This window comes from Mesocricetus auratus, unplaced genomic scaffold (assembly GCF_017639785.1).
Source record: "Mesocricetus auratus isolate SY011 unplaced genomic scaffold, BCM_Maur_2.0 Super-Scaffold_100676, whole genome shotgun sequence".
NCBI lineage: Eukaryota > Metazoa > Chordata > Mammalia > Rodentia > Cricetidae > Mesocricetus > Mesocricetus auratus.
The window spans coordinates 86,241,260-86,267,457 of record NW_024429266.1 but is presented as its reverse complement, the minus strand read 5'-3'; the positions used below and the strand labels follow the sequence as shown (position 1 = coordinate 86,267,457).

At 44.4% G+C, this 26,198-nt stretch overlaps 1 protein-coding gene across 7 annotated transcripts in view; it reads right to left on the bottom strand.

Annotated features, from left to right (window-relative positions):
* Positions 1-26,198, bottom strand: part of Mta3 (metastasis associated 1 family member 3) — a 119,443-nt gene that overhangs the window by 59,055 nt on the left and 34,190 nt on the right. For all 7 annotated transcript variants that reach the window (XM_040737223.1, XM_040737217.1, XM_040737219.1 and 4 more), the window contains 4 exons: positions 17,425-17,488; positions 15,406-15,523; positions 10,295-10,397; positions 3,374-3,473 (listed from right to left, as the gene is read on the bottom strand). In XM_040737223.1, coding sequence (XP_040593157.1) covers positions 3,374-3,473; positions 10,295-10,397; positions 15,406-15,523; positions 17,425-17,488 — 385 coding nt within the window. The remainder of the gene's footprint in view (positions 1-3,373; positions 3,474-10,294; positions 10,398-15,405; positions 15,524-17,424; positions 17,489-26,198) is intronic.

Below are 26,198 nucleotides of genomic sequence, written 5' to 3'. Positions count from 1 at the left end.
TCTTAAATTGTTTATTACTGTAATTTTGAAAAAAATAATGCTTGTGATATAAAGATGATTTCCAAACAATTAATGAAAGTAAATAGAACAAAGGGAGAGTTGGAGACCACCTCCTTAAAAGGCACATGATAGGTAAGTATTAACCCTGCTATATAACAGCACACAGCTGTAATTATAGCACATGAGGGTGCAGCCAGGAGAAACAGAAGTCATCTGACTTACATCACACAGGTGTCATGGCACAGACACACTCACACATCACACAGGTGTCCCGGCACAGACACACCCACAATTCACACAACTGTCATGGCATAGATACTCCCACATGTCACAATAATAAATAAAAATAGGTCTTCTAGAAAATACACAGATATATACAACCAATCTCTTTAAAGTGCATCTTTTATAAATGGTCCTCAGCCAGGCATGGCGGCATCACCTGACATCTCGAGGACTCTGGAAGGCTAAGGCAGGGTGGTTGTCTTGAGCCCAAGAGTTTCAAGTCACCCCGGGTAACACAGCAAGACTTCATCTCAAAAGGAGAAAAAAATATATATATATATATATATACATATATTGCTATGATACTATATAACACACAATATATATAATGAAGAGTCTTCACTGACAAGTCTCATACTGAACTCTGCCCTCTTCCCGAGCAAATCCCCTTGAGGCACGCGTGTTCACCAGCAATGGGACACAAAGCCACTGAGGCTTCCCAAGCTCACACAAGTGACACAGGTGGTCACCCTGCAGATCACCACCAGGCAAGTCAGCCCCAACCACCAACTGCCACACAGCTCAGTACTGGTCAGGGATTGGCTTTCCCACTCTGGATCCTCAGTCAGGGCGGAGAGAATCAATCTGCTACAGTGTAACAGGAGTGCACCTAGTTTTAAAGCACGATTTCCTAAGAATGGCGTTAAACAACAAAGGACTGGTTACAGATAACACTCCATCTCTACAAAGCAAGAGCATGCAACAGTGGGAGGCGGGCTTCCCAGGCTCTAAAAATGATAAGAGAAAACATTTGTTGGATGGGTGTCACTCAGAGATAGAAGGCACACCCGGCATGGGTGAAGCTCAGTTCAATTCCATCCCCGCCACCATCATCACCCAGACGCTCAGATGGGAAGGCACGGCCAACGCTCCACAGATCAGAGAAACCCGGGAGGAAGGTGGACGGCAAAGCTGCACACTTCAGATAAACTCAGCTCTGCTGCAAACAACACCCAGGAGACTTGGCTTACCAGCCAATGCTTATTACGGGGAGCTGTTCAACGCAAACAAAGCAACAAAATAAAGAAACACTGAGATGACTCCGGGGCAGAGGTGCTTGCTGCTCAGCCGGATGGCCTGAGTTCAACCCCTAGGACTCAGAGGAGGAGGAGGGAATGCCAGAAGGCTGTCTCAGCGGTCACCAAGCATACATGTGGTACAATGCATAATGCAGGCACACACACAAACACACACACACACACACCCGCATACACATACACACACACCAAACCCCAAAACCACATAAAAAAGAAAAGTGCAGATCACACTGCGACTGCATTTGGGGTTGTGAATTTCCACTCTGGTGTACAGGATGATTTTTGCAACATGCGGCCATATTCTAAAGGAGCAGTTCCCCGTGAATCGGCGCTCCAATCAATACCAGCTGTAGCAGAGAATAATTTTACAGAATTCACAAAAGAGGTTGTGGAATTTAAAATACAAAATTATGAGAAACAGCAAAAGTGTTTATAAGTATAATAGAACATGAGTAATACGAGCCAGATGCAGAGGCTAAGGCAAGAGTTCTTTTGAGCCCAGAGTTCAAGGCCCTCTCAAACATGAGCAGTGAAGCAAGATTTGGGTTTGATTCCCAGCACACACCTTTCTGTGGTTCCAGTTCTAGAGGATCTGACTCGTCTTCTGGCCTAAATGGGCACTGCACAAAGGTGCACACAGAAAGACATGTAGACAAAACACCCATACACATAATACATTGTTTAAGAATCTTTTTTAAAAACTAATTTGAGAGGTATATTAGGTATATTGTTGGCAGCTTTTCTTGTACCGCCTAGGTCCTACCGCCACTTCAGCCCCAATGTTGGTCGATGACTAGGCTTCTTCTTGGCTAGCTGTCTAATTATTAACCCATAACCACATGGTCTGGCTTACCAGAGATTGTCCAGACCTTCTACACCTTTGGCGGCTACAGGTCATCTGTTTCTGGCGGGTTCTCTCCGCCTACCTTTCCCCAAATTCTCCTTGTCTCCCAGTCCCCCTATCCTCCTGCCTCATTGGCCAAACAGTGTTTTATTCATCAACCAATAAGAGAAACACATATACAGAAGGATGTCCCCCATCAGAGGTAAATATTTACATTTACAATATCTGCACTCTTGGCTCCATGATAAAAGATTCTTCAGTAGCAAACAACCAAAATACAAACTTATTTTAGAAGAAAGGCTAAGGCGATGAAGGAAAAAAACAACAAAGCTTTCTTCAAACAACATTCTGCCCTGGCATGATGGCACATGCCAGTATCCCAGTAGTGGTGGGGCCAAAATGGGAGGATTGGGAGTTCAGTACCAGCCTAAGCTACATAGCAGTCAAACAGGGAGCGTGATGCTGAGTGTGAGTTGTCCTCTGACCTCTCCACGCAAACCCCATGACATGCACATACACTTAACGTGCACCACACATTTACATGCACAATAAAAAAATAAAGCTAAAAACAATTAAACCCACAACAAATCAGCAGTCCCAACAGAGGAAGAAGCAGGAGGATCAGAATTTCAAAGCCAGCTGCATAGTGAGTTCAAGTCCAGCCTTGGACACATAGTGAGTTCAAGTCCAGCCTCATCTACATAATGAGTTCAAGGCCAGCCTCATCTACATAGTGAGTTCAAGGCCAGCCTTGGCTGCATGAGTCCCTGTCTCAAAAAATACATAGATTGGGTGTGTGTGTGTGCGTGTATACAACATGTATGAAAATGTCATAATAAAACCCATTATTTATGCACTAAAAATTATTAAATATTCACCCCCGCATTAACACATAGTAACCACAGCAATAGCCTCAATAGTGATAGTAACAGGATCCCTTATTATGAAAAAGAATAAAATACTGTAAATGATCTACAGCATGGTAAACGAACAGAGAAAAGCACAAAGTGAGAAAAACAACACGTTAGAACGGTGAGTTACATCTCCCATACAACTTTTCCTCAACTCTGTACCTACAACTCAGCATTTCTTCCTGGTCCCAGCTAGCCTGAATCAACTTAGTAGTCAAGGGCCGACTGTCAGAGAGCTCCGAGTCTACAGAACTGTTCTAATGGTTTTATAATTACAAAAGTGGCAGGAGGCATCTTACCAAGGTGATGTCTCGGGAGGCCGCAGCGGCGCTCATATGTAAACTGGGCTGCCTCACGGAGCTGCTGCAATCCAGGGCACGGGCAAACGTCCCAACAGCACTAAGGAAGCCAAACATAGATGAGGACAGTAAGTTACTCCTTTAATAAATGGTTAACTTATATATTTTATGGTATGATATTTTGCCTTCATGCATGTTAGAGCACCATGCGCATACCCACTGCTGGAGCAGGCCAGAGGGGGAGGTTGGATCCCTTGGAACTGAGCTGCCATGAGGGTGCTGGGAACTGGCATCCTCCGCAGGGACGGCAAGCACTCTTAACCACTGAGCCATCTCTCCATCCCTGATGGGGGATGTCCTTCTGGATATGTGTTTCTATTATTGGTTGATGAATAAAACACTGATTGGCCAATGGCCAGGCAGGAAGATAGGCAAGGTTACCAGACCAGGAGAAGGCTGGGGAGAGGGCAGAGAGAGGATCGCAAGGAGATGCCATGTAGTCGGAAGGAGAAGCAGATCCAGACCCTTCTCCGGCAAGCTGAGACCACGTGGAAATACTTAGATTAATAGAAATGGGTTTGTAATTAAGAAAGAGCTAGCCAGTAGAAGCCCTAGCCATCAGCCAACAGTTTATAAATTAACATATGTCTCTGTGTGCTTCTTTGGGGCAAAGTGGCTGCGGGACCAGGCTGGAAAGAAACTCCAGCTACACATCCTCTCTGTACTAGATTGCTTTCTAGGGCTGGGATAAACACCATGAACAAACGCAGCTTGGGGATGGAAAGGTTTGCCTGGCTCACATGTCCCAGGCCACAGTCCATCACCGAGAGCAGCCAAGGCGGGAACTGCGATGGAGACCATTGAGGAGTGCCGCTCACTGGTCTGCTCACCATTGAGGAGTGCGGCCCACTGGTCTGCTCACCATTGAGGAGTGCCGCTCACTGGTCTGCTCACCATTGAGGAGTGCGGCCCACTGGTCTGCTCACCATTGAGGAGTGCGGCCCACTGGTCTGCTCACCATTGAGGAGTGCGGCTCACTGGTCTGCTCACCATTGAGACCTGCCGCTCACTGGTCTGCTCTCCTTGGCTCACTCAGCTTGTTTTTTCTTATGGCCCAGGACCACCTGCCTAGGAGTGGCACCACTCACAGTGGGCTGGGCCCTCCTATATCAATCATTAATCAAGAAAACAGCCCTTAGACTTACATACAGGTCAATCAAAGAGGAATGTTTTCCCAATTAAGTTTCCCCTTCTCGGATGACCCCAACTTGTAGCAAGCTGCCAAAAAACTAACAGGCACACCTGCCTGTTACTTATTATTTTTCATTTTATAATTTGCATGTAAGTAGGGTGTGTGTGTGTGAATGTGTGTGTGTAAGTAGGGTGTGTGTGTGTGTGTGTGTGTGTGTGTGTGTGTGTGTTTTGAGTGTTTTGTTTGTGTTAGTGGCAGGAGCTATCCCCTTTATTTGCGAGACAGTCGTTCACATTAGAACCTAATCTAGGATGGAAAGCTAGGGAACTCCAGGGTCTCCCATCCGCCTTACAGCACTGGGCTCACAAGCACATGCCCATCAGCCTCTATGGGTCCTGGGGGGTTGGGTTTACACCTTCCTGTATTAGCAGCATGGGCTCTTACTACCTGCCTCCCCATCCCTGCTTTTATACTTTAGTTGGAAGCAGGAACTAAAGCAGAGAGCATGGAGGAGGAATACATTTTGGGGTGATAAATAAAAAACTGTAAAGAAAGGAAAAGAGTTGTTGGATGTTTGAGAATCAAGCACCAATTGAAAAGTATGTTTTTCTTTTAAGATTTAATACAATCTGAGTAATCCTAACTCAGAAGTAAAATGTTCAAAAATTTGAAACTCCATGACACAATGAAAAATTCCATGCTATTTTTTTCATATACAAAATCATTTAAGATTTTGCTTGAGGAGCTGGAGAGATGGCTCAGTGGTTAAGAGCACTGGCTGCTCTTCCGGAGGACCCAGGTTCAGCTCCCAGCATCCACAAGGCAGCTCATAACAGCTTGCAGTTCCAGATTCAGGGGATTTGACACCTTGACACAGATATACATAGAGGCAAAAACACAAATGCACATGAAATAAAAAATAAATAATTAAAAAATTTGCTCAATGGGTGGTGTATGCATGCTACGACCAGGAGGCTGAGGCAGGAGGATCTCTATGAACTGGAAGCCAGCCTGGTCTACAAAGTGAGTCCCAAGCCAGTCAAGGCTACACTGTGAGATCCTATCTCAAACAAAACAACAACAACAACAACAAAAAGATATTGTGTGTGGAGGGGGGAGCTGGAAAGGTGGCTCAATGGTTAAGAGCACTGACTGGAACAGAAGACCTGGGTTCAATTCCCAGCACCCACACAGCAGCTCACAACTGTCTGTAACTCCACCTCCAGGGGATCTGACACCATCACACAGGCATACACACAGGCAAAATACCAAATCACATAAAATACAATAGAGTAAAAATAGTAAGTCATTAAAAGATATTGTATGAAATTACTTTAAGGTTCTGCAAGATACATACAAAATATAAAAGAATTCCATGTTCAGTCTTGGGACCCATCCCCACGACAACTCATCACATATATGTAGACACCAAATCAGAAACGAAACACAAACCAGGACCCTGAGCAGCTCAGGTACAAGTGTTCCAGCATATGTAGGTAATTAGCATTCAAGCAAGAAAAAAAAAAAAACCAAGCCTGTGTGGTCACAGAGAAGGAAAGGGAAGACATTCTAAAATGCCAGGGGACACATCATTTGGTATTCATATGTGCTTAAATATAGGAGAAGGAAATTCGCTGAGAGTTTGGCTACCACTGCGGAACAAGTTCTAAATACCAATTGTGAAATCCAGTAACATTTTTTCACACAGAATGTTACAACAGAAACCCCTTCCTGTGGAGACTCAAAATAATATGTTTTTACTATACCACTAAAAAAAAGCAACTTCCACAGCACTGATTCCATTTATAATAATCTAGATCCTTTCTGTACAAGGAACCTTAACCTCAAGAGGTACAGGATCCATGTACAGCCTGCTTTGCTGGACAGGATAGCTGGGGAAGACTTCCTCATATCATTTTACTTAAAATCTACTATGTACGAAGAAGCAAACCTTACAACACTATACAGATACTTAGTTCTCACAAAGTGAGTATGTCCACGGTCCAACCAACACCCAAGCGAAGAAACAGAAGGTGGCTGACCCTTCCCACACTGTCCCAAAAGGAACCAGCATCCTAGATTCTAAGAAACAAACAAAGCCATAGCTGAATGTGTCGACCCACATCTTCAATCCAGGAGGCAGAGGCAGGAGGATCTCTACGAGTTCCAGGCCAGTCAGGGCTATATAGTGAGACCCTGTTTAATACAAAACAAACAACAAAAGCTAACAACTACAAAAACAAAAACCACACCATGGCAGAGTCTTGCTAGGGAGCTGAGGCTAGCCTGTGACGTCACCTTGGCTTCCCAAGTGCTGGGATTATAGGTGTGCACCATCACTCCTGACTGGCACCACCAGGATGCTAAGACCACAGAATAGTTTTGCTGACATGAAACCACACACAGTAAACATGCTGCTGCTGTTTTCTAGCCTAGGTTGGCTTGGAACTATGCAGCCCTGACTGCTATCAAACTCAAAATCCTTGGCCTTGGCTTCCTAAGCACGGGATTACAAATCTATTATAGGCCCCATACCTGAATGCACACTGTTTTTTATTCTTTCTCTCTTGCTTAATCCTTTGAAAGTCACCTAAGTTGTTAGCTGGAGATATTAATGCATTTTCTCTGCAATGGCATCTCTTATGTTTCTTTACCCCATCTCTACACCAGGTTGTAGATGCTGCTTTTTAAGGTCATTTGCAAGCACATCTTCCAGTGCCCAGAATACTTTGCTCCTGAGTGTGATGTTAGCAGTAACCCTTATGGGATGTGTGGGAAACAACAGCAAACAGGTTTTCAAAGCAGCTGCACCAGTTGATAGTCCCACCAGGTGGACAAGACCACAGCCCACTGTCCCATACCTATGCCAACCACAGCACTTCAGAAGTGCGGGGCTTGGCTAGTTTAAATGAGTCCCAGCACTTCAAAATAAGAGGGTGGTGTGTGTGTGTGTGTGTGTGTGTGTGTGTGTGTGTGTGTGTGTGTGTGTGTGTGTGTACACAACTGTAATAATGTGGTTGGGATAGGCACTGGCCATGATGTCTAATAACTGTACTCAGCACCCAGGAAGCTGAGATGGGGATCGGTACAGATGAGGATTTACTACAGAGAATGAGACCTGAGACCCTGTTTAAAAAATAAAATAAAATAAAAAACTAAAACTAAAAAGAATTGGTTTTAATTTGTATTTAGATTCGGTATTTTGGTTTTTTTGCTTGTTTGCTTAATTAAACATTTTAAAGTAGTTTTTATAAAAAGACACCCTCGTTCAGGTTTCATAAATGTGGACAGCAATCTGTAGTCTGAGGGGGAAAAAAAACAATATAAATGAATTGGGAAACTGCAGGTCTCCCCCACAACCCACCACGCAGGGACTTTCCTGAGCATATGGCCAGCGCCATCTCCATGGCTCATTGCTTCTTCCTACTTCTTAGCCTCTGCTCCATTGGCCATCTGCTGCCCCAGCAACGAACGCCTAATGCCTCCATCCAATCATCCCGCTGTAAACGTAGGGGCTCTGTGGTAATAGTTTGAATGTAATTGGCCCCCATAACATCATAGGGAGTGGCACTATTAGAAGGTATGACTTTGTTGGAGTGGGTGTGGCATTGTTGGAGGAAGTGTGTCACTGTGGGGGTGGGCTTTGAGGTTTCCTATGCTCAGGGTACCATCCAGTTTCAGTCAACTTTCTGTTGCCTGAAAGATGTAGAACTCACAGCCTCAGCACCACATCTGCCTGCATGCCGCCATGCTCCCTGCCATGATGATAATGGACTGAACCTCTGAAACTGTCAGCCAACCCAATTAAATGTTTTTCTTGTAAGAGTTGCTGTGGTCATGATGTCTTTCCACCATAAAAAGCCTAACTAAGACAGGTTCTGAACCTTAATTGTCTGGCCACTATCAGAGTGTGTCCCTCCATGATGACTGTCCTTATAAACAAGGCTGTCTGAAGATAATCTAGGACTGTTTCAATAGAAAATAAGAGACTATCGCAGAGATCCTTCTGCCCATTATTTGGGTTAAACTGATTTGAATATTTTGTCATGTCTGATTCATATAAAAAAGTAAACATTATAAATTTGGTTGCAGTCTCTTATAAACCATAATATATCCATCAATGAAATAAAACAGTTTGCACACTATATGGTCTTTTCGAATAAATGAACACAGTATAAACACATAAACAATCATACTCTGTGGGCCTTCAGTCAATATTTGAGGATTTATCTTTGCTACATAAATTCAAATTCTCTCATTTTAATGGATATAAAGTACTATCCCACTGTAGGAGTAAAACTCATTCGTTCATCAGTTGATTGCTGGTGTCCATTGAGGGCTTTCCCTAATTTATCTACCATTACAATGGTATGTTCATCTTATTCACTTTCTCTTTTCCTAATTTATCTACCATTACAATGGTATGTTCATCTCATTCACTTTCTCTTTTGAGGCAGTTTTCCCCACAAGCCTCATTTACTTTTATAACTGAAGTAATAAGAATAAAATCCTGCCCCTACTCATTGCTTACGGGAAGAGCCAGGTGGAAAAGCAAGGCGATGAAGCCTTCGGGGAAACCCTGTGCAAGCAGCAGCTTCCGTCTTACACTGCCTCACGTGGCCTCTACCCTCTTCTCCCTCTCACCTTCATTGTGGACTTTTTTTTTTTTTTGAGACAGTCTCTGGTAGTCCAGGTTACCCTCAAATTCACTATGATCCCAGGCTAGCTCCAAATTCCTGATCTCTCTGCCTTCACCTCTCCTAGGTACTGGGATTGCAAGTGTGGCTGCAACCCCTGGACCGAACAACACATTTGTCCTGGCACCCGAATAGCTCAGTTTAGAGCTCAGCAATGTCCAAGACAGAGAGCATTTCTTCCATGGACGAGCTGGGATTCGGGCGTGCACGTCCTTTCTTGTGCTTCTGCTTTTGGAAAAACGTGTACGTGGTATTCATCTACGCTAAGCCTACCCTTCTGTTCTTCTAGTGGCGCTGAGCATCAGAGCTGGGATGCTGCACAGGCGAGGCGGGCAAGTACTCCACCCCAGCCCTTGCTTCCACTTCTTAATTAAAATGAAACGCTTTCACCCATAACAAATTAACGACAGTAAGTCACATCACTTGGTGGACAATGTCAACTAGACAGTGGGTTTTCTCACAGGTCTAGAAAAATTCAACCAATAGGGTGGGGGGCTGGCCCATGAAGAAGGGATATATACCAGACACGATGGCACACATCCTTAATCCCAGTCTTCAGAAAGCAAAGGCAGGTGGATCTCTTTAAGTTCAAAACAAGCAGGACTACACAGAGAGACTGTCTTAAAAAAATAAAAAGGAAGGAAGTATGGAGGGAGGGATGGGGAGGAAGGGAGGGGGGAAAGGAGGAAGGAGAGAGGAAGGAAGGAAGGAAGGAAGGAAGGAAGGAAGGAAGGAAGGAAGGAAGGAAGGAAAGAAATAGGGGCTTTAGAGATTGCCACTCTCACAGAGGACCTGGGCTGGGCTTGGTTCTCAGCACCAATGTGGTAGCTCACAACTGTCTGTAACTCCAGTTCCAGGAGATCCAGTACCCTCGTCTGTTCTCCAAAAGCAACAGGCACACATATAGTACATATACATAAATTCAGGTAAATACACATACATATAAAATAAAATAACATTTTTAAAAAAAGGAACTATACACAAGTGTAAGTTGTTTCATAAAAAGAATTGACTGGATAACGGCATACTTACCGGGCTACAACTAAAAACTGGTCAATCTGTCGATCTGTAAGTGGACTATTGGGATCCCAAACTTTAACTTCCAATTTTGATTGCTCCCTCTCATCTGAGTCTCCTGTGCAAAAAACAAAGGAAAGGTGTGCTGTTATACACACTGCGGCATATGACTGATGACCATGGCCACTGCATCAGAAGCGCTCAAATGTCAGGTAAACAGTGGTCACATCTGGGGGCATCCTTTGACGGCAGGTGTGCAGAGATGGTGAAACCAGCAAACCAATACTGCAGCACCCATCAGCATCAGCACCAGCATCACCATCACCATCAGTGTCAGCATCAGCACCAGCACCAGCATCACCATCAACATCAGCACCAGCATCAGCATCAGCACCAGCATCACCATCACCATCAGCATCAGCACCAGCATCAACATCAGCACCAGCATCAGCATCAACATCAGCATCACCATTAGCATCATCTGACATCTCCTGAGACCTCCTGCCAGGTATGCTCATGCATGCCTATAATCCCACTTGGCAATAGACACAGGAAAAGGGACACAAGTTCCGGGCCAGCCAGGACAGCATAATGAGACGCCACCCCAACAAAAGAAAACTAATTACAAGACTGTATAGCTCCCCACTTCCTTTTTTCACATAAAGTTGGAGAAACGTAGATCTAGAAATGTGCTTAAACAACCATTTCTTCGGTATATGCCTCATAAGCACCCAGTGGCACTCCCAGATGGAAGGACCAAGGCTGTGCCATACATCCTAGAAGCCCTTTCCTTGACAATTGGAAATATCTGCTTCCTAAATAAAATTCATCTTAGTTGTACTAGCTGCCACTGCCTGGCAATTTTGTATGTTATATTTAAATCAGAAACGCCCAAGGATGCCATTTATCACCATTTTTGTTGAATATTGCTCAGAAACCTCTGGATGATATACTGGGATATGAATCAAAGGAATAATAAGTTACTGGAATAGCATCATAAATATGAATATAAAAAGCTCAGTGAAATTCCAAAAAAACTATAATATAAGAAAAAATTCACATTCATTGTGACAATAAAAATAAGAAATATAACATTCGCAGTATATTTATATAATTATTAGAACTTCCAAAGGAAAGATGATTTGAATAAATAAACAGTGAAGTGTTAAGTCTTTCTGATAGCATTTTTGTACAATTCTCACACAGGATAAATTTAGGAGAACTTAATTTTAGGAGTATGAGACCTTATTTCAAAAAAAATCAAGAAATATACTAAAGTAAAAATTAATAATTTGAAATTTAAGTACTATTATCATATAAATAATAACTGACACTAACTGAACACTTACAACATCCCAAGAAGCCATTATGCCAGGTTTTCTCAAGTTAGGCATTTGACACTTGGGGTTGAATACATTCTGCGCATTGTCCCATGTTTGGCAGCATTAGGGGGCTTTATCTAAGGTGTGCCTACAGACTATCACCTACCTACTTTCTTCCCCAATATGACAACAACGCTCATGCATTGCCTAATGTCTCCTAGGGAACAAACTTGTCCTGTTGCTGAGAATTACTTTTCTATATGTCTGCAATGTATATCTGCTTATACTCAACTTTAAAGGAAGACTATTCAATGTGACCATGAAGGAGGAAGGGCAGAGATCCAGCGCCCCTCCAAGTCCACCTTTGTGGTCCTGACCAGAGATGCTGTTAAGTAGAGGGCCACAGCTAAGCACAACTAAGCACCTAACCTTGCCAGTGGCCACACCCCTTTGGGCGTGGTTTCAGTTGTGGATGGAACCACGGGTGGGATCTGGAGGGCAGAGGCTGCATCTTCTGGAACAGGAAGGCCACAGTGGTTCTTTTACTATTATTTGTGTAAATTGTTCCCCAATAAAACACCCATTTATCATTTATCTTGGGTCTAGTGAACTCATTATTGTCCCCGCCTTCACACCTTGACCAAGGTGTGGTCTAGGTGTGGCTCTGCCCATCACTGCCTCTGCTCCAGCCTCTCCTGCAAGGAAGTCAAATAAGTTAAAAAACTGTGTGAAGCTGGGCATGGTGGCACACACCGTTAATCCAGCAATGGGCAGGCAGGGGCAAGTGGATCTCCAGGCCAGCCTGCTCAACATAATCTCCAAGCCAGCTAGATCTACATAGTGAGATCCTGCTCAAAATAACAAGCCAAAACAAAATATGAAGTCTCTTTCCTGGAGACTAGGGTGCCAAGCTGGCACCAGGGTTCAGCTTTTTTCTGTTCCCAGCATGAGATTCCTAACACAGTGCTGAGAGATCTACATCTACAAAATTAGCCACTGCAAACAACATGGTTGAACTGGGGGTGCAGTTAGTTCCTCTGTTGAGCATCATCAGAAGAGAAGGAGAGAGAAGACGACCACAGGGTTTATGGGGAAATGGCTAGAACTTTCAAAACCCAGGGAATTGCCCTCCCTGCATTCAACGGAGCAAACAGGAAGGGCTATAACTGAAACACTGCCAAAACGAAGGCTCCACTGTCATCTGCACGGAGCACAAAGGTCTGTTGATCTTTACCTCCTTAAACCCCCACCCCTGGAGGCCAATGAGATGGAAATTCTGGCACAGAGTTTCAGTGGAATTAAAAACCGAATCCAAGGTGCAGGAGTGTTTTCCCTTTTGCCAAGAAAAGCTGCCGGTGTGGCTCTTCCATAGATAGCGGAGCAGTGCAACAGATTCCGGGGGCTACAAAAACAGCCTCCTGGAGGCCTGCGCTGGATGGAGGCGCTCTCCCAGCACTTCGGGAAGCCCATGGGAAGGACACCGTTCTACACTGTCTGCTCACAGGTTCCTGTTTCATGACAGGTGAGCTGATCTTGTTTCTACAATGCATAATATGCACAGATTAATTATTTAGCCCTCAAAAGAGAAGCCCCCACCTCTGAAATTCACAGTCCACTGCTGATGGTAAAACATCCACTAATCACAATGCCAAAGACACAACCGCATATATTTATTCATCCATCCTTCCTTCTTTCCTTCTTTCCTTCCTTCCTTCCCTCCTTCCTTTTTGGTTTTCCAAGATGGGGTTTCTCTGTGTAGCCTTGGCTGTTCTGGAACTCATTCTGTAGATCAGACTGGCCTTGAACTCACAGAGAACCTCCTGCCTCTGCTGGGACTAATGGAGTGTACCACCACTGCCCAGCCCACATACTCTTTTTTTAAGGAGAAAGAAAAGGCCTGGTCAGACAGGTGGAACTATTTCCCAAGACTATAATTAGGACCTATTACCTACATTTTACCAAAATCTGGGCATCAGCGGTTCACCTTAGTTTAACCATTTAACAGTTTAAAATATCATCTATAGAACAGACTTCTTTCTTCAAATGCTAGTGCTATAATACATTTAAGTAATAATTCTAAATTTCCTACATGACTTTATATTTTTCCATGGGAAAGTCACACGAGGTAGTCTATTTGAATTTAATGAAATATTTAAAATCAAATCTTTACCTTCATTTTCAAGGTACATACTCATCATTCCAGATCTGAAGTATTTGCTAAGGGATGGTGAGTCTTAAGTGAATCCTAAAACACCTCAACCATGTCCGTCAGGACATGTTCACAAAGAAAGCAAGCCTGTTAGCAGATTCTGGCAAGCTGCTGCTGCCACCTACCCAGGGTATTACTTCAGGTCCGCCTCCCATTCCCACGCAGATTATGATCTGGCACTGGTCAGACTGCAGCCACTGGAGACCGTCAACTGGCTCAGCGGGCTGGAACTGCAGAGTCCTAAATACTCGTTCTCAAATACTCTGCATTCTACTATCCACTGGTCCTGCAGCCAGGTACTTCACTGCCTACACTGCCATGTGGTGGCAACACCTCGGTTTGTTTCAGACTTGTGACTGTTGATTTATTTTCCAAGACATAGTCTTGCCATGCAGTTCACGATGGAACCCACAACCCTCTTTCTTGAGCCTCCCAAGGGCTGGGTTTACAAGCATACACACCCACACCACACTCATGTTCATGACTTTAGACATCTGTTGTTAATGCTTAAGGTCCTTTCCCCTAACAGATATTAATCAGAAAGAAGGTTCTTTCCGGGCAGTGGCGGAGCACACCTTTAACCCCAGCACTCTGGTGGCAGAGGCAGGCAGATCTCTGTGAGTTTGAGGCCAGCCTGGTCTACAGAGTGAGTTGTAGAACAGTCAGAGCTATATTACACAGAGAAACCCTGTCTCGAAAAGCAAACACAAACAAACAAAAAAATCCCACAACCAACAAAAACAAACAACAACAAAGCCTGATCCTCCAAGGTGGGGTGGGGTATGGGGATACAGAGGATTAGAGGGAGAATATGAATGAATATGGATCACACATTAAATCAAAACTCAACAACACTAACGAGGTTTTCTTTTTTTAACTTTTTTTGTTTTTGTTGGTTTTTAAGACAGGGTCTATGCAGCCTTGGCTAGGCTGGCCTGGAACTCACTTGTAGACCAGGCTATCCTCACATTAACACACATCAGCCTGCCTCTTAAAGGCATGTGCTACCACACCCATCACTGCACTCACTAACAGTGTAAAGCTAAAAAACAGTCATAGAGCCTTAGAGATGGTCAGTGGGCAAAGTGCTAGCCATGCCAACAAGCACCCATATAAAGACAGGCGCTGGGCACAGCAGAGCACGCATGCAATGCAGCGCGTGAGGTGCTGGGCACAGTAGAGCACGCATGCAATGCAGCGCGCGGGGGGGCATGGGGCCATCCCTGGAGCTTGCCGGCCAGCCACTCCAGTGAAATGAGCAGGTTCCAGCTTAGTTAAAGGGCATGACCCAAAAGATAAAGAGACAGACCCCTACCCAATTTTGACCCCTGGCCTACTGTACCCCACACTCACAAACATACATACATGTGTGGAGTGCGCGCACACACACACACACCCCACATCCATGCAAACAAACAAATGTGAAGTCATAAAAGAGTAAACAAGTGTGTATATTATTCTCTGATGCTTACTATGCTTCTAAAATTAGAAGGCTCGAACTGTTAGACTCTCCCTTTACACTCTTCGTCCCTGAGGACAAAAACCTTCATGTTTTAAGACAGCAGCTTCCCTGAACTTAAAGCCGAAGCACGCACCTTCCGGTAGCATATCTGGAATGTCAGCCTGATACTTTGGGCCCACTCTGATTTCACCTTTGTCAGCTAATAATGTCTTCACTGAAGGGTCATACACCAATGAGTAGAAGAAGGCATCCTGGAAAACAAGAATGACAAAGACCACCTGTAGAGAAAAGCCTTTTTCTTTTTCTGCCCATTTGTTTTTTCGCCACGAGTCACTTGGGCTCTGCCATGTTGTAGTCCCCAAATCACACACAAGACGCTGTATTAATTATGAAGATGTTGACCTTGCTTGTTTCTTACTGGCTTTCTCTGACTTAAGTATTTACCCCATAACTGCCAATCTAAGTATTTCTCTTACCGGAGAAAAGTTTCAGGGCTTCTTACCCCTATGGAGGTTACATCTTGACTCCCTGTGTTTCTCCTTCCCAGCATACTCCTCGACTCCTAGTCCCACCTATCTTGCTTCCCTATTGGCCAACAGTGCTTTATTGACATATACACAGGACTTCCCCCATCAACTACCCAAGTAAGCTGGATTCCTTCCACTTTCTATAAAGCAATCAAATCAATATCACAAAAATGAAAATTGTAACTTTAACGAATTTTCATCTTACGATGAAATTTCATCTTAGTGAACAAATTAATAAATCTTCAAGGAGAACATGGCAATACTGTCATCACGTGCAATAGCACAAAATTACATAAGACCAAAACAAATAACTTTAGGAAGAATATAAAATTTTGCAATTTGTCTTAATATAAGAGAAAGCCATTAACTACTCTAAACTGAGTTCTGAGGGGCTTGCTGGGAGGGCTAGCAGGGAGACTAAGGCAGGAGGATTTTTTTTCAGGCTAGTCTGAGCTATACAGAAAAAACCTGTTTCAGAAACAAAATGCAGCTGGAGCATGGTTGCACGTGCACGTTTTTAGTCCCAGCACTCAGGAGACAGAGGCGGGTGGATCTCTTTGAGTTCCAAGACAGCCAGGGAACAATAAAGAAACAAACAAAAACCCAACATAATGACTAAATATACAAGAGTGGAACTTGAATGTAGTTTTTTGTTTTTTAAGATTTATTTGTTTTTCTTTTATGTGTATTAGTGTTTGCCGGCATGTATGCCTGTGTATCACATACACACATGGAGCCCGCAGAGGCCAGGAGAGGGCACCAGATCCCCTGACACTGGAGTTACAGGTGAGTGTGAGCTACCATGCGGGTGCTGAGAATTAAATCCAGATCCTTTGCAAGAGCATCAAGTGCTCTTAACCACTGAGCCAACTCTCCAGCCCCCTTACATGTGTTTGTTAATACCACTATACAAATCTCATGTAATTATTATTCTAAATCTGTCATTCTCTTTTAAATTGCAATGCATAGTCATGTGTATAGACACAGAATAAATAAACACACAATTACCACCAACCTACACACTGGTGCCTTCAAAAGCTCAATAGAGCCTGCAAGAAGGCTCAGGGAGTAAAGGAGCCTACAGCCCAAGACTACCCATCTGAGTTTGATCCCCCAAGCCCACATAAAAGGGTAGAAGGAGAGACATGACTGCCCCGAGTTGTCCTCTGACCTCCATATACATACAGTAGCATCTGTGTCCGCCCCTCCCATCACCTACATTTTTACATACAAACAAACAAACAGTCTCCAGTGCCCTAGAGTTAATAAGCACAGTGGCCTGGCTGCCTGTTCTTACGAACTCTGCAGAGCCACCAGAGTGTGAGGCGCTTATTCAAAAACAGACCACAGAGGGAAGGAATGAGAATCAGAGAGGCACATCCTCATCGGCACCCTGAGTTGCATGTAACTTCAGGAAGCCTCTCGCTGGCAAGTGACAGAGCTATCACTTTTGCTAACTCTGCCTTCAGCTAGGACAATGCAATTGCCCAAAAGCACTCCAGTCGGTGTCCTCTTGTTGGAATGTCACAGCAACACTGAAGCACAAAAGGAAATACAAGTCCACAGTATGGGCTTCACATGAAGTAATGGGGAGAAATCGCAAAGTGAAAACGACTGTGATTTACCTCTTTGTCAAGGTAGGACAGCACCGATTCTGTCTCATTCAGCAGGGCAACGCTGCACTTCCCCCTGTTTAAAAGAAAAGACCACACGACAGGCGTTACATTCACAGTGATTGCAGACACAAGTTCCGGATACCCAGACACTAAAGGGTAGGTGAGGGACATATTGAGAGTCTCCGGACCAGCTTTTCAGTCCTGGTCTCGGGGAACCTTCACAATAAAGCTGCATTTACAAGCACTTACATAGCTCCAGCTATGTTACTAGACAGCAAATCATTTCAACAGACACTTCCTACACTCTTCCTAATCCTTCAATAAAAAAGAACTCAGTGAAACCCTCAGACTAAAAGCGAGAGTTTCGACCTATAAAAGCACCGAGGTAATCACACACAAGAGCTCTCTGGTCATCCCCGGACAGCCCAGCACATAAAATAATAGGCAAGCAGTGACTGCATAGACTTGGAAATAATGCACATTTACATAAGGATGTAACTAACTTACCTTTGCTGTCCTAAAGGCTACTTCAGTGTTAAATAACTTCTGTGGAACCCGGGGCAAAGTAAAGATCTACACATTTGTGAACCGTGAGGTCTGGCACCGTTCACCCCTAATGTAGCCCGACTGTGACTTCAGAAATTGGATATTTTTTCTTTGAGAAAGGTCATCACTATGTAGTACTGGCTGGACTAGAACTCACAGAGCTGGACCCGCCTCTGCTTCTTCAGTGCTGAGATGAAAGGTGTGCACCACCACACCTGGCTGAGAATCTACTTAAAGGTAGCTCTGAGAAAAACTAAGGCTATTCGAGGTAGAACAATTACGGCAAATTCTTTCAAAATTATTCTTCTCCACTGGCTTAAAATTTTTACTCTCAGTGGCTGGAGCGATGACTCCGAGGTTAAAAGCACTGACTGCTCTTCCAGAGGACCTTATTCAACTCCCAGCACCTACATGGCAGCTTACAAGTATCTACAACTCCAAGATCTGACACCCTCACATAGACATGTATGTAGGCAAAACACAAATGCACATAACGTAAAAACAATTTTTTTAAATTTTACTCTAAGCCAAACACCCAAACATGCAAACCCAAACATTACATACACAAACAGGAAACAAAACCACCTCAGGCGGGGGTGGCACAAATCTTTAATCCCAGTACACAGGAGGCAGAGGCAGGCATATCTCTGTGATGCCAGCCTGTTCTACAGAGTGGGTTCTAGGACAACTAGGGCTTCACAGAAACCCTGCCTAAAAAACAAAAACAAAAAAGATTGTCTTTCTCACATATTACTAAAGTACAAGTCAAGAAAAAAAATAAATTAAAAGCAAAATAAAATACAACTAAACTTTGAAAACACTGATCAAGTAACAGTATTCTGAGTGGGCATGAGGGTGCACACCTTTTATCCCAGCACTCAGGAAAACCAAAGGAGACACCTTTCTGTAAGTTCTAGGCCAGCCAGGGTACACAGTGAGATTCTGTCTCAAAATAAATAATATTAAAACAACTTAAAATTTTAAGTGACCATTTGCTAAGGTTTCCTTTTGTGCTTGAGTGTTACTGTGTCACTGCAGCAAGAGGACACCGAAAATTTGTTTGTTTGAACCAGGAACAGTGCTCACACTTGTAATCCTAGTGCTCTTAAGGCCAGAGCTTCGAAATACGTTCCAGACCTCTCTGGAAGGCTTGAGAAGGAAATGCCCCCCACAGGCTTGGGTGGGCATCTGAGCACTCGGTTCTCAGTGGGCTGTTTGGGAAGGTTGTGCAGACAGTCTTGTTGGGAACTCAGCTCTAGGGGCAGGGTTTCAGACGATGGCTCCTTCCCACTTCCAGTTCCCTCTCCCTACTTCCTGTTTGCAACTGAAGAGCTCTCAGCTTCCTGCCCCTGCTGCCTTGCCTCCCTGATGTGGATTCTCAACCCTCTGGAGCCACAGCCCAAATAAACCCCTTCTTCTGCAAGTTGTCTTGGTTGTGGTATTTCATCAGAGCAACAGATGAGTAACTAATACCCTCCTCGGAAACAAAGGAAAAGAAAAGCAGACCAGAACTGTAAGAATGGAATATGTAGAAGCCACGTGCAGTGCAGAGAAAGTAAAAAAAAACAAACACAGAATGGGGATCAAGTCCACAACTGCCTTGCAGCTGGCGTGCGTGTGTGCGTACGTGTATGTGCGCGCGTGCGTGCGTGTGTGTGTGTGTGTGTGTGCGTGTGTGTGCGTGTGTGTGTTTAAAAAATTAAAACTAAAAGAAGAATCCCAAGCAAGTAAACTGTACAGATGCATGTAGATACTATATATCACAGACAGGCAGGTATAAGCAGGCAGGCGTGTGCGTGTAAAAACACACATACACACACAGAGCTGCTAATTCTATATCAGGTTTCTTCTTGGTGCCTTGGCTGACATTTGGGAATAGGTTAGTCTTTGTCATTGGGTCTGTGTTATGGATAGCAGCAAACTGTAACCTTTACCCCTGGATGAGAGCAGTACCCAGTTGTGCCAAATAAAACTTATCTAGGCATATTTAATGTTTTTTGGGAGGCCATCCTTCATTGGGAGCCATCATTCTATATGTTAGGGGTGAGTAAGTCGCGGTTTTAGTAATTGGATCTTGAGACAAAACATTTTAGAGTGCTTACACAAGTAAAGAGTGTGGTTTTTGTAGCTTTTTAGATTACAAAAAAAAAAGAAAGAAAGAATGGGACAAAGAAGAGAAATAGTCTAGAGACTTCTACACATTTCTAATCAAATGTTTTCTGTGGTGACACTTTAACAGATATTAACAAAAATTAACAGAAAGTGATTGGGGAAGCTGAGGATGCAGCCCAAAGAAAGGATTCTTGCCCTACTATGCGTGGAACCCTGGGGCTGGTCTCCTGCACTTCAGAAACAGCGAGTGGCGGTGGGTGCCTGCCTAGACTCCCATTGCTTGGGAGGCAGAAGCAGGGGACTGCAAGTTCAAAGTCATCCTTGGCTACCTAGGGAGTTCAAGGCTAACCTGGGTGACATACACCCTGTAACAACAACAACAACAAAAAAAAAAACCAACAAACACCACCACCGGGAAGAAACCTCAACACCGGCCTGAGCAAGTAAATCCAGGAATTAAAAAAAAAACGCCCAAGGAAAGAAGGGAGGAGTTTGGGTTTAATGTCTGTGGATTTAGTAAATACGAGGAAACAGCAAGCAGTGTTTGGAGAAAGTCACTGTGGCAGTGGCATGAGAAGGATACAGACCTGGTCTGGTGACAAGTGTCAAAAGAAACTGCCAAAGAGGAAACAGCGAAGGAAAGCCCTCGTCTCGGCCCCTCCCCTTTCATTAGAGGAACTGGAGGTTCCAAAGCAAGCATGGCAACACTCCCCTCTCCAGGTCAGGTGACAGATGCATCATGCAGGGGAACCCAGACAGCCCAGGGCACACAGAACATCAGGACAGAACAGGCTGTGCCTGCACCGAGATACAGATGAACAATCCATCAGTAAGTACTTCAGGCAGTGGGCTCGTCGGCCTTCCCTCCAGGAGATACCCAGCCCTGGAAGCAATAGGTGGTGGATCACCACACGGAAACTGCATCTTCCACACACAATAGGACGGATGCACGTATGAACTCTCAGAGGCTGTGACGGCGCACACAAGACCCGCAGAAGTTCAAACCAGACGAAACCCCAGCAAGGGCAAGGGAAGGAGACATAGGGTCCCACCCTTAGCCAATTGATGCCTACTAGGAGAAGGGAAAATCTGCAATCCTTTTTCTTCAGTGGAGTGTCGCTGGGTTCATCAACCACAATCCAGAGCACACCCCATGCCCCAGAGTAGCCGGCCAGCATAAAACAGACTCCTGGGTTTTTGTCTGCTTGTTTGAGACAGGGCTTCTCTGTATATCCCTGGCTGTTCAGGAATCACCTCTGTAGACCAGGCTGGCCTCTAACTCATAGAGACCTGCCTGCCTGCCTGCCTGGGATTGAAGGCATGCACCATCACTGCCTGGCAAGGCTTTTTGTTGTTTTATTTGGCTGTTTAATTTTGGGTCTCTTTTGGTGGACATTTTGTTTCTTTGTTTCATTGATTTTTTAAAGTTTGTTCTGATTTTTGAGGATTTTGTTGTTGTTGTTTTTCCTGTTTACTTGAGAGAGAGAGAGAGAGTGAGAGAGAGAGAGAGAGAGAGAGAGAGAGAGAGAGAGAGAGAGAGAGAGAGAGAGAGAGAGAGAGAGAGAGAGAGAGAGCACATGAAATTGGGTGGGTAGGAAGGTGGTGAGGATCTGGGAGGAGTTGGGAAAGAATATTATCAAAATATATTACATGAGATTTTTTGCTTTGTTTTGTTTTGTTTTGTTTTGTTTTTGAGACAGGATTTCTCTGTATTGTTTTGGAGCCTGTCCTGGAACTTGCTCTGTAGACCAGGCTTGGTCTCGAACTCACAGAGATCCGCCTGCCTCTGCCTCCCGAGTGCTGGGATTAAAGATGTGCGCCGCCGCCACCACCCGGCATTACATTTTAAAGATTTTAAAAAGTTTTTAAAGCATTCTAGGGACTGAGGCTAAACCTGTACTATAATCTCTGCTTAGATGCAGGAGGCCACAAGGAAGGGGGAGGGAAATTCTAGAGGACGGACTTCATTCCATAAGCTATGACATGACCTCCTCTCTCTCTCTCTCTCACTGTATTTCCCTAAAGACCCCATTCTACTGACAGGGCTAAGAAAGAACAGCATTGTCGGGCGGTGGTGGCGCACGCCTTTAATCCCAGACTCGGGAGGCAGAGGCAGGAGGATCTCTGTGAGTTCGAGGCCAGACTAGACCGACAGCCTCCAAAACAATACAGAGAGACCCTGTCTCGTAAAAAACCAAAAAAAAAAAAAAAAAAAAAAGAACAGAATTAAGCACTAAGTAACTTCATCATGCTAAAATTTTTAGAGCAAAATACTATTTTTTTTTAACCTAAACTTCATCTGGTTTTGAATAAGACAAGCCAGTGTTCATTTTAATTGTCTAGTCACAAAAGTAATTGACTTCTGTTGAAATGCCAACACAATCAAATACTTAACAAAGAAGGAAGGTCTTCTTTCTAGAGCTTTCCCAGTCACCTTACAAAGAAGGAACCGTGTGATCTCAGATCACCACTTCCCACTGCTGTCCACTAATGGTTCTCTGGGCTGCAGTCGAGGGTGCGCTACACCCAGGAGACAACCAAAGAGCACGTGGCGGTCTGCATGAGGACGGCCCCCACAGACTCATCCATCAGGGAGTGGCACTGCCTGAGAAGGGTTCCGAGGCACAGCATATTTCCCCAGAGGCAACGTGCTGGCCTGAGAGTCTGTGTATCTCCCAGCCCATTTGCCACATTGTGATTCTAAGCACCAAGATGGAAATGCCAGGTAAAGAGAAACACTGCAAAAGGTACTTGCTACAAGGAACAGCAAAACCCAAAATATCAAGGAAAGCGAGAAAGGAGAAATGCTCTGTCTTCCCTATGACCACCAATGGCCTTGGCAATGCCACCCCATCCTATGGCCATGCCACTTACACCGGAAACCAAACTGAATTGTCTATGCAAGTTTGTTCCAGCTCCTTTTTAAAAAATAGGTCTTTCTGCATAACCAGGCCCACCTCAAACTTGCAACCCTTGCCCCACCCCCAAAACACTACCCAAGCGCTGGAATTACAGGTGACATCATGCCTGCCTTAGCTATTTTATTTTGTTTTGTTGATCTATTTTTCGGTCCGCTTACTAAGAACTGATCTTCGTTTGTTTTCTGCTGCTGTGATAAGCACCACGACCAAAAGGTGAGCTGGGGAGGAAGGGGTTTACTTACCTCACAATCTAGTCCATCCCAGGAGAAGCTGGGCACTCAAGGCAGGAGCCTAGAGGTAAGAGCTGAAGCAGACCCCACGGAAGAGAACTGGCTTGCTCAGCTACACTGCTTACGCCACCCGGGACCACCTGCCCAGGAATGGTAGGACTGGTCCTCCCACACCAATCAGTAATCAAGACATGACCCAGTGGCATGGCCACAGGCCAATTTGGCAGAGCCGATTCCTAAATCACTCTTCCCAGGTGACCCAGTTTGTGTCAAACTTACAAAAGTTGGCCAGCACAGACTCCCTTATCTTAAATTATTACCATTCTTACAGTTATCTTAATATCTAATGTAAGTAACACAGAGTCTATTGTTTCATCATTTTTCAAGAGCGATGAATGGCTCTCAAACTTTTTGACCTTACATTTAAATTTACAGCCCTAAAAATTATTGACACTGCAAAGACATTCTGTTTATGTGAGTTACAACTGTCACAAACTTACCATGTTAGAGACTAAAACTGATAAAAATATATCAGTATATTTTTCTTTTTTTTCTTTCTTTTTTTTTTTTTTTTTTTTTCTCGAGACAGGGTTTCTCTGTATTGCTTTAGAGACTGTCCTGGAACTCACTCTGTAGACCAGGCTGGCTTCGAACTCACAGAGATCCACCTGCCTCTGCCTCCCGATTGCTGGGATTAAAGGCGTGTGCCACCAACGTCCGGCTCAGTATATTTTTCAAATTAATGTGAAGTATTACTTTGCAAGGTGAGATGACACACATCGGTAATTGCAGCACTCAGGAAACTGAGTCTGAGGCCAGCTTAAGCTACAAAGTGAGTACTACGCCAGCCAGGGCTAAATGCCAGCCATAGACAACAGTCCCCCAAAGAAAAAGTAATATTGCTTGATATTTGTGCAAATACATTCAATTTCTAACTTATGAGATAAATATTTCCCCTCACTGAAATATAACAGATATACAGTTAGTATACATTATTGTATGTGATGGTTTGATAAGCACCCTAGCAAATGACTGACAAGCAGACATTCATGTAACAGGTGTGCTTCATTTTCAAGTCAGCCAAATACATCTACGAGAGCTAGGTTTTGTCTTCCATTGGTATCGTCACATAAAAATGATGTCCCATGAAACAGCCATTTTAGCTCAGAATTCAAACAATCCTATGAGTATTTCTCTCAAGACAACATCACACCTCCATAAGCAGAAGTGAATTTTATGTGTACTTCCTGTTCATTACAGGACAAAAGGAGAGTATGGTGTGGCCACATATGCCTTTAGCCCCTGTGCTTGGGAGGCAGATGCAGGCGGATCTCTGAGTTCGATGCCAGCCTGGTCTACAGAGAGAGTTCCGGGATGGCCAAGGCTACACAGAGAAACCCTGCCTCAAAAAACGGAGAGGGAAAAGTGGGGGGAAGGAGGGCATAGTAAGTAGTAGACACTCCTAACCCCAGTGGTTGGAAAGCGGAGGCAGGCAGATCTTTAGGCCTCGCTGGCAGGCGGCCTAGCCTCCTCGGTAAACCTGAGGTCCAGGTGAGAGTCTCCGGCTCAGAAAACAAGGCATAGGACTGTAGAGACGGCTCACTGGCTCCGAGCACCTGAGCTCTATTCCCACAGCCACGGTGCAGCACAACTGTCTCTAACTCCAGCCCGGAGAAGGAGGCTCCGCCATCACCCCCACAAACGGCACCCACCCCACCCCCAAAATAGTACAGATAAATAAATACATATTTTTAAAAGGCAGCTCCTGAAGAGCAATGTCCATTGTTGACCTCTGGCATCCACGTGCACACGTGTACGTACAAAATATATGTTGGATATGCTACATAATTTATGATATCATGATATGTAACTATTTAGGAAAGCCAGGCTTGATGTTCTAAATCCCAGCACTTGGGAGGCATGAGCAGCTGGGCCTCCTGCTGAGTCAGAGAGACCCCATCTGCCTCAGTTTGCCCATCCTCCCCCTATCTGCACACATTTGAGATCAGTCTGGAGTACACAGGAGCTCTAGGGTAGCCTGAGCTACCGCAAGGCTGTCTGAAAGGAAAAAGCTGAACATACCCTGAGTACCCGTGTCTCCAGCCTCACTCAAGAACTACAGTAACCCCTCCCACAAAGACCTCCTGTTGGCCTGACACATTTTCATTTCTCCCATCATAGCTGCTGCGAAATGCTCACAAGGTGATTCTGTTTTGCAACAGACCATATAAAAGGAAACACCCTCCACCCAGTCCTCTTTGTGGTCAATGTGGAAGTTTGATATATTGACTCCAAGTAAATCATTTCTTCCCCTAAAGTCCTGCGTAGCCTGTCTGCCGTACAACCCAGTCTTTAATTTTAATTCTAATGAGATTTAAATAAAATCCAATTCTAGTTGCCATTCTCAATCTCAAATTCTATGTAAGGTCGACTGTAAATGAAAAGAGATTATTATCTGCTAATGACTTCTATTTCCTTTAAGAATAAAAAGTAAGGCTGGGTGTTAGTGGCGCACGCCTTTAATCCCAGCACTTGGGAGGCAGAAGCAGGCGGGTCTCTGTGAGTTTGAGGCCAGCCTGGTCTATAGAGCGAGTTCGAATATAGCCAGGGCTACACAGAGAAACCCTGTCTTGAGAAACCAAAAAGAAAAAAAAAAGAATAAAAACTAGGCAGACTCTGTGGAAGTTTCCAATTCTGAGTGGTCCTTGTGCACAGTTCTCCACAGTGGGGAGAAAGAGGTACCGAGATGAATTTAGGTTTTCCTCAACGGTGAATCATCACCGAGATGCTGACTGACCTCTGAGGAGATCTTGCAGTCTAAGACGTGGTCTGAACAGAACTACTTAGGCAAATTTCACATAAGGTGCAAAAATTTAACAGCTGTTCAAGAGACTCTCGAAACTGAATGAAGACAGGCAACTCCTCACTTGGAGTTGCCACATGGCATCCGTAGACAAAGTACAGATAGTGGCTA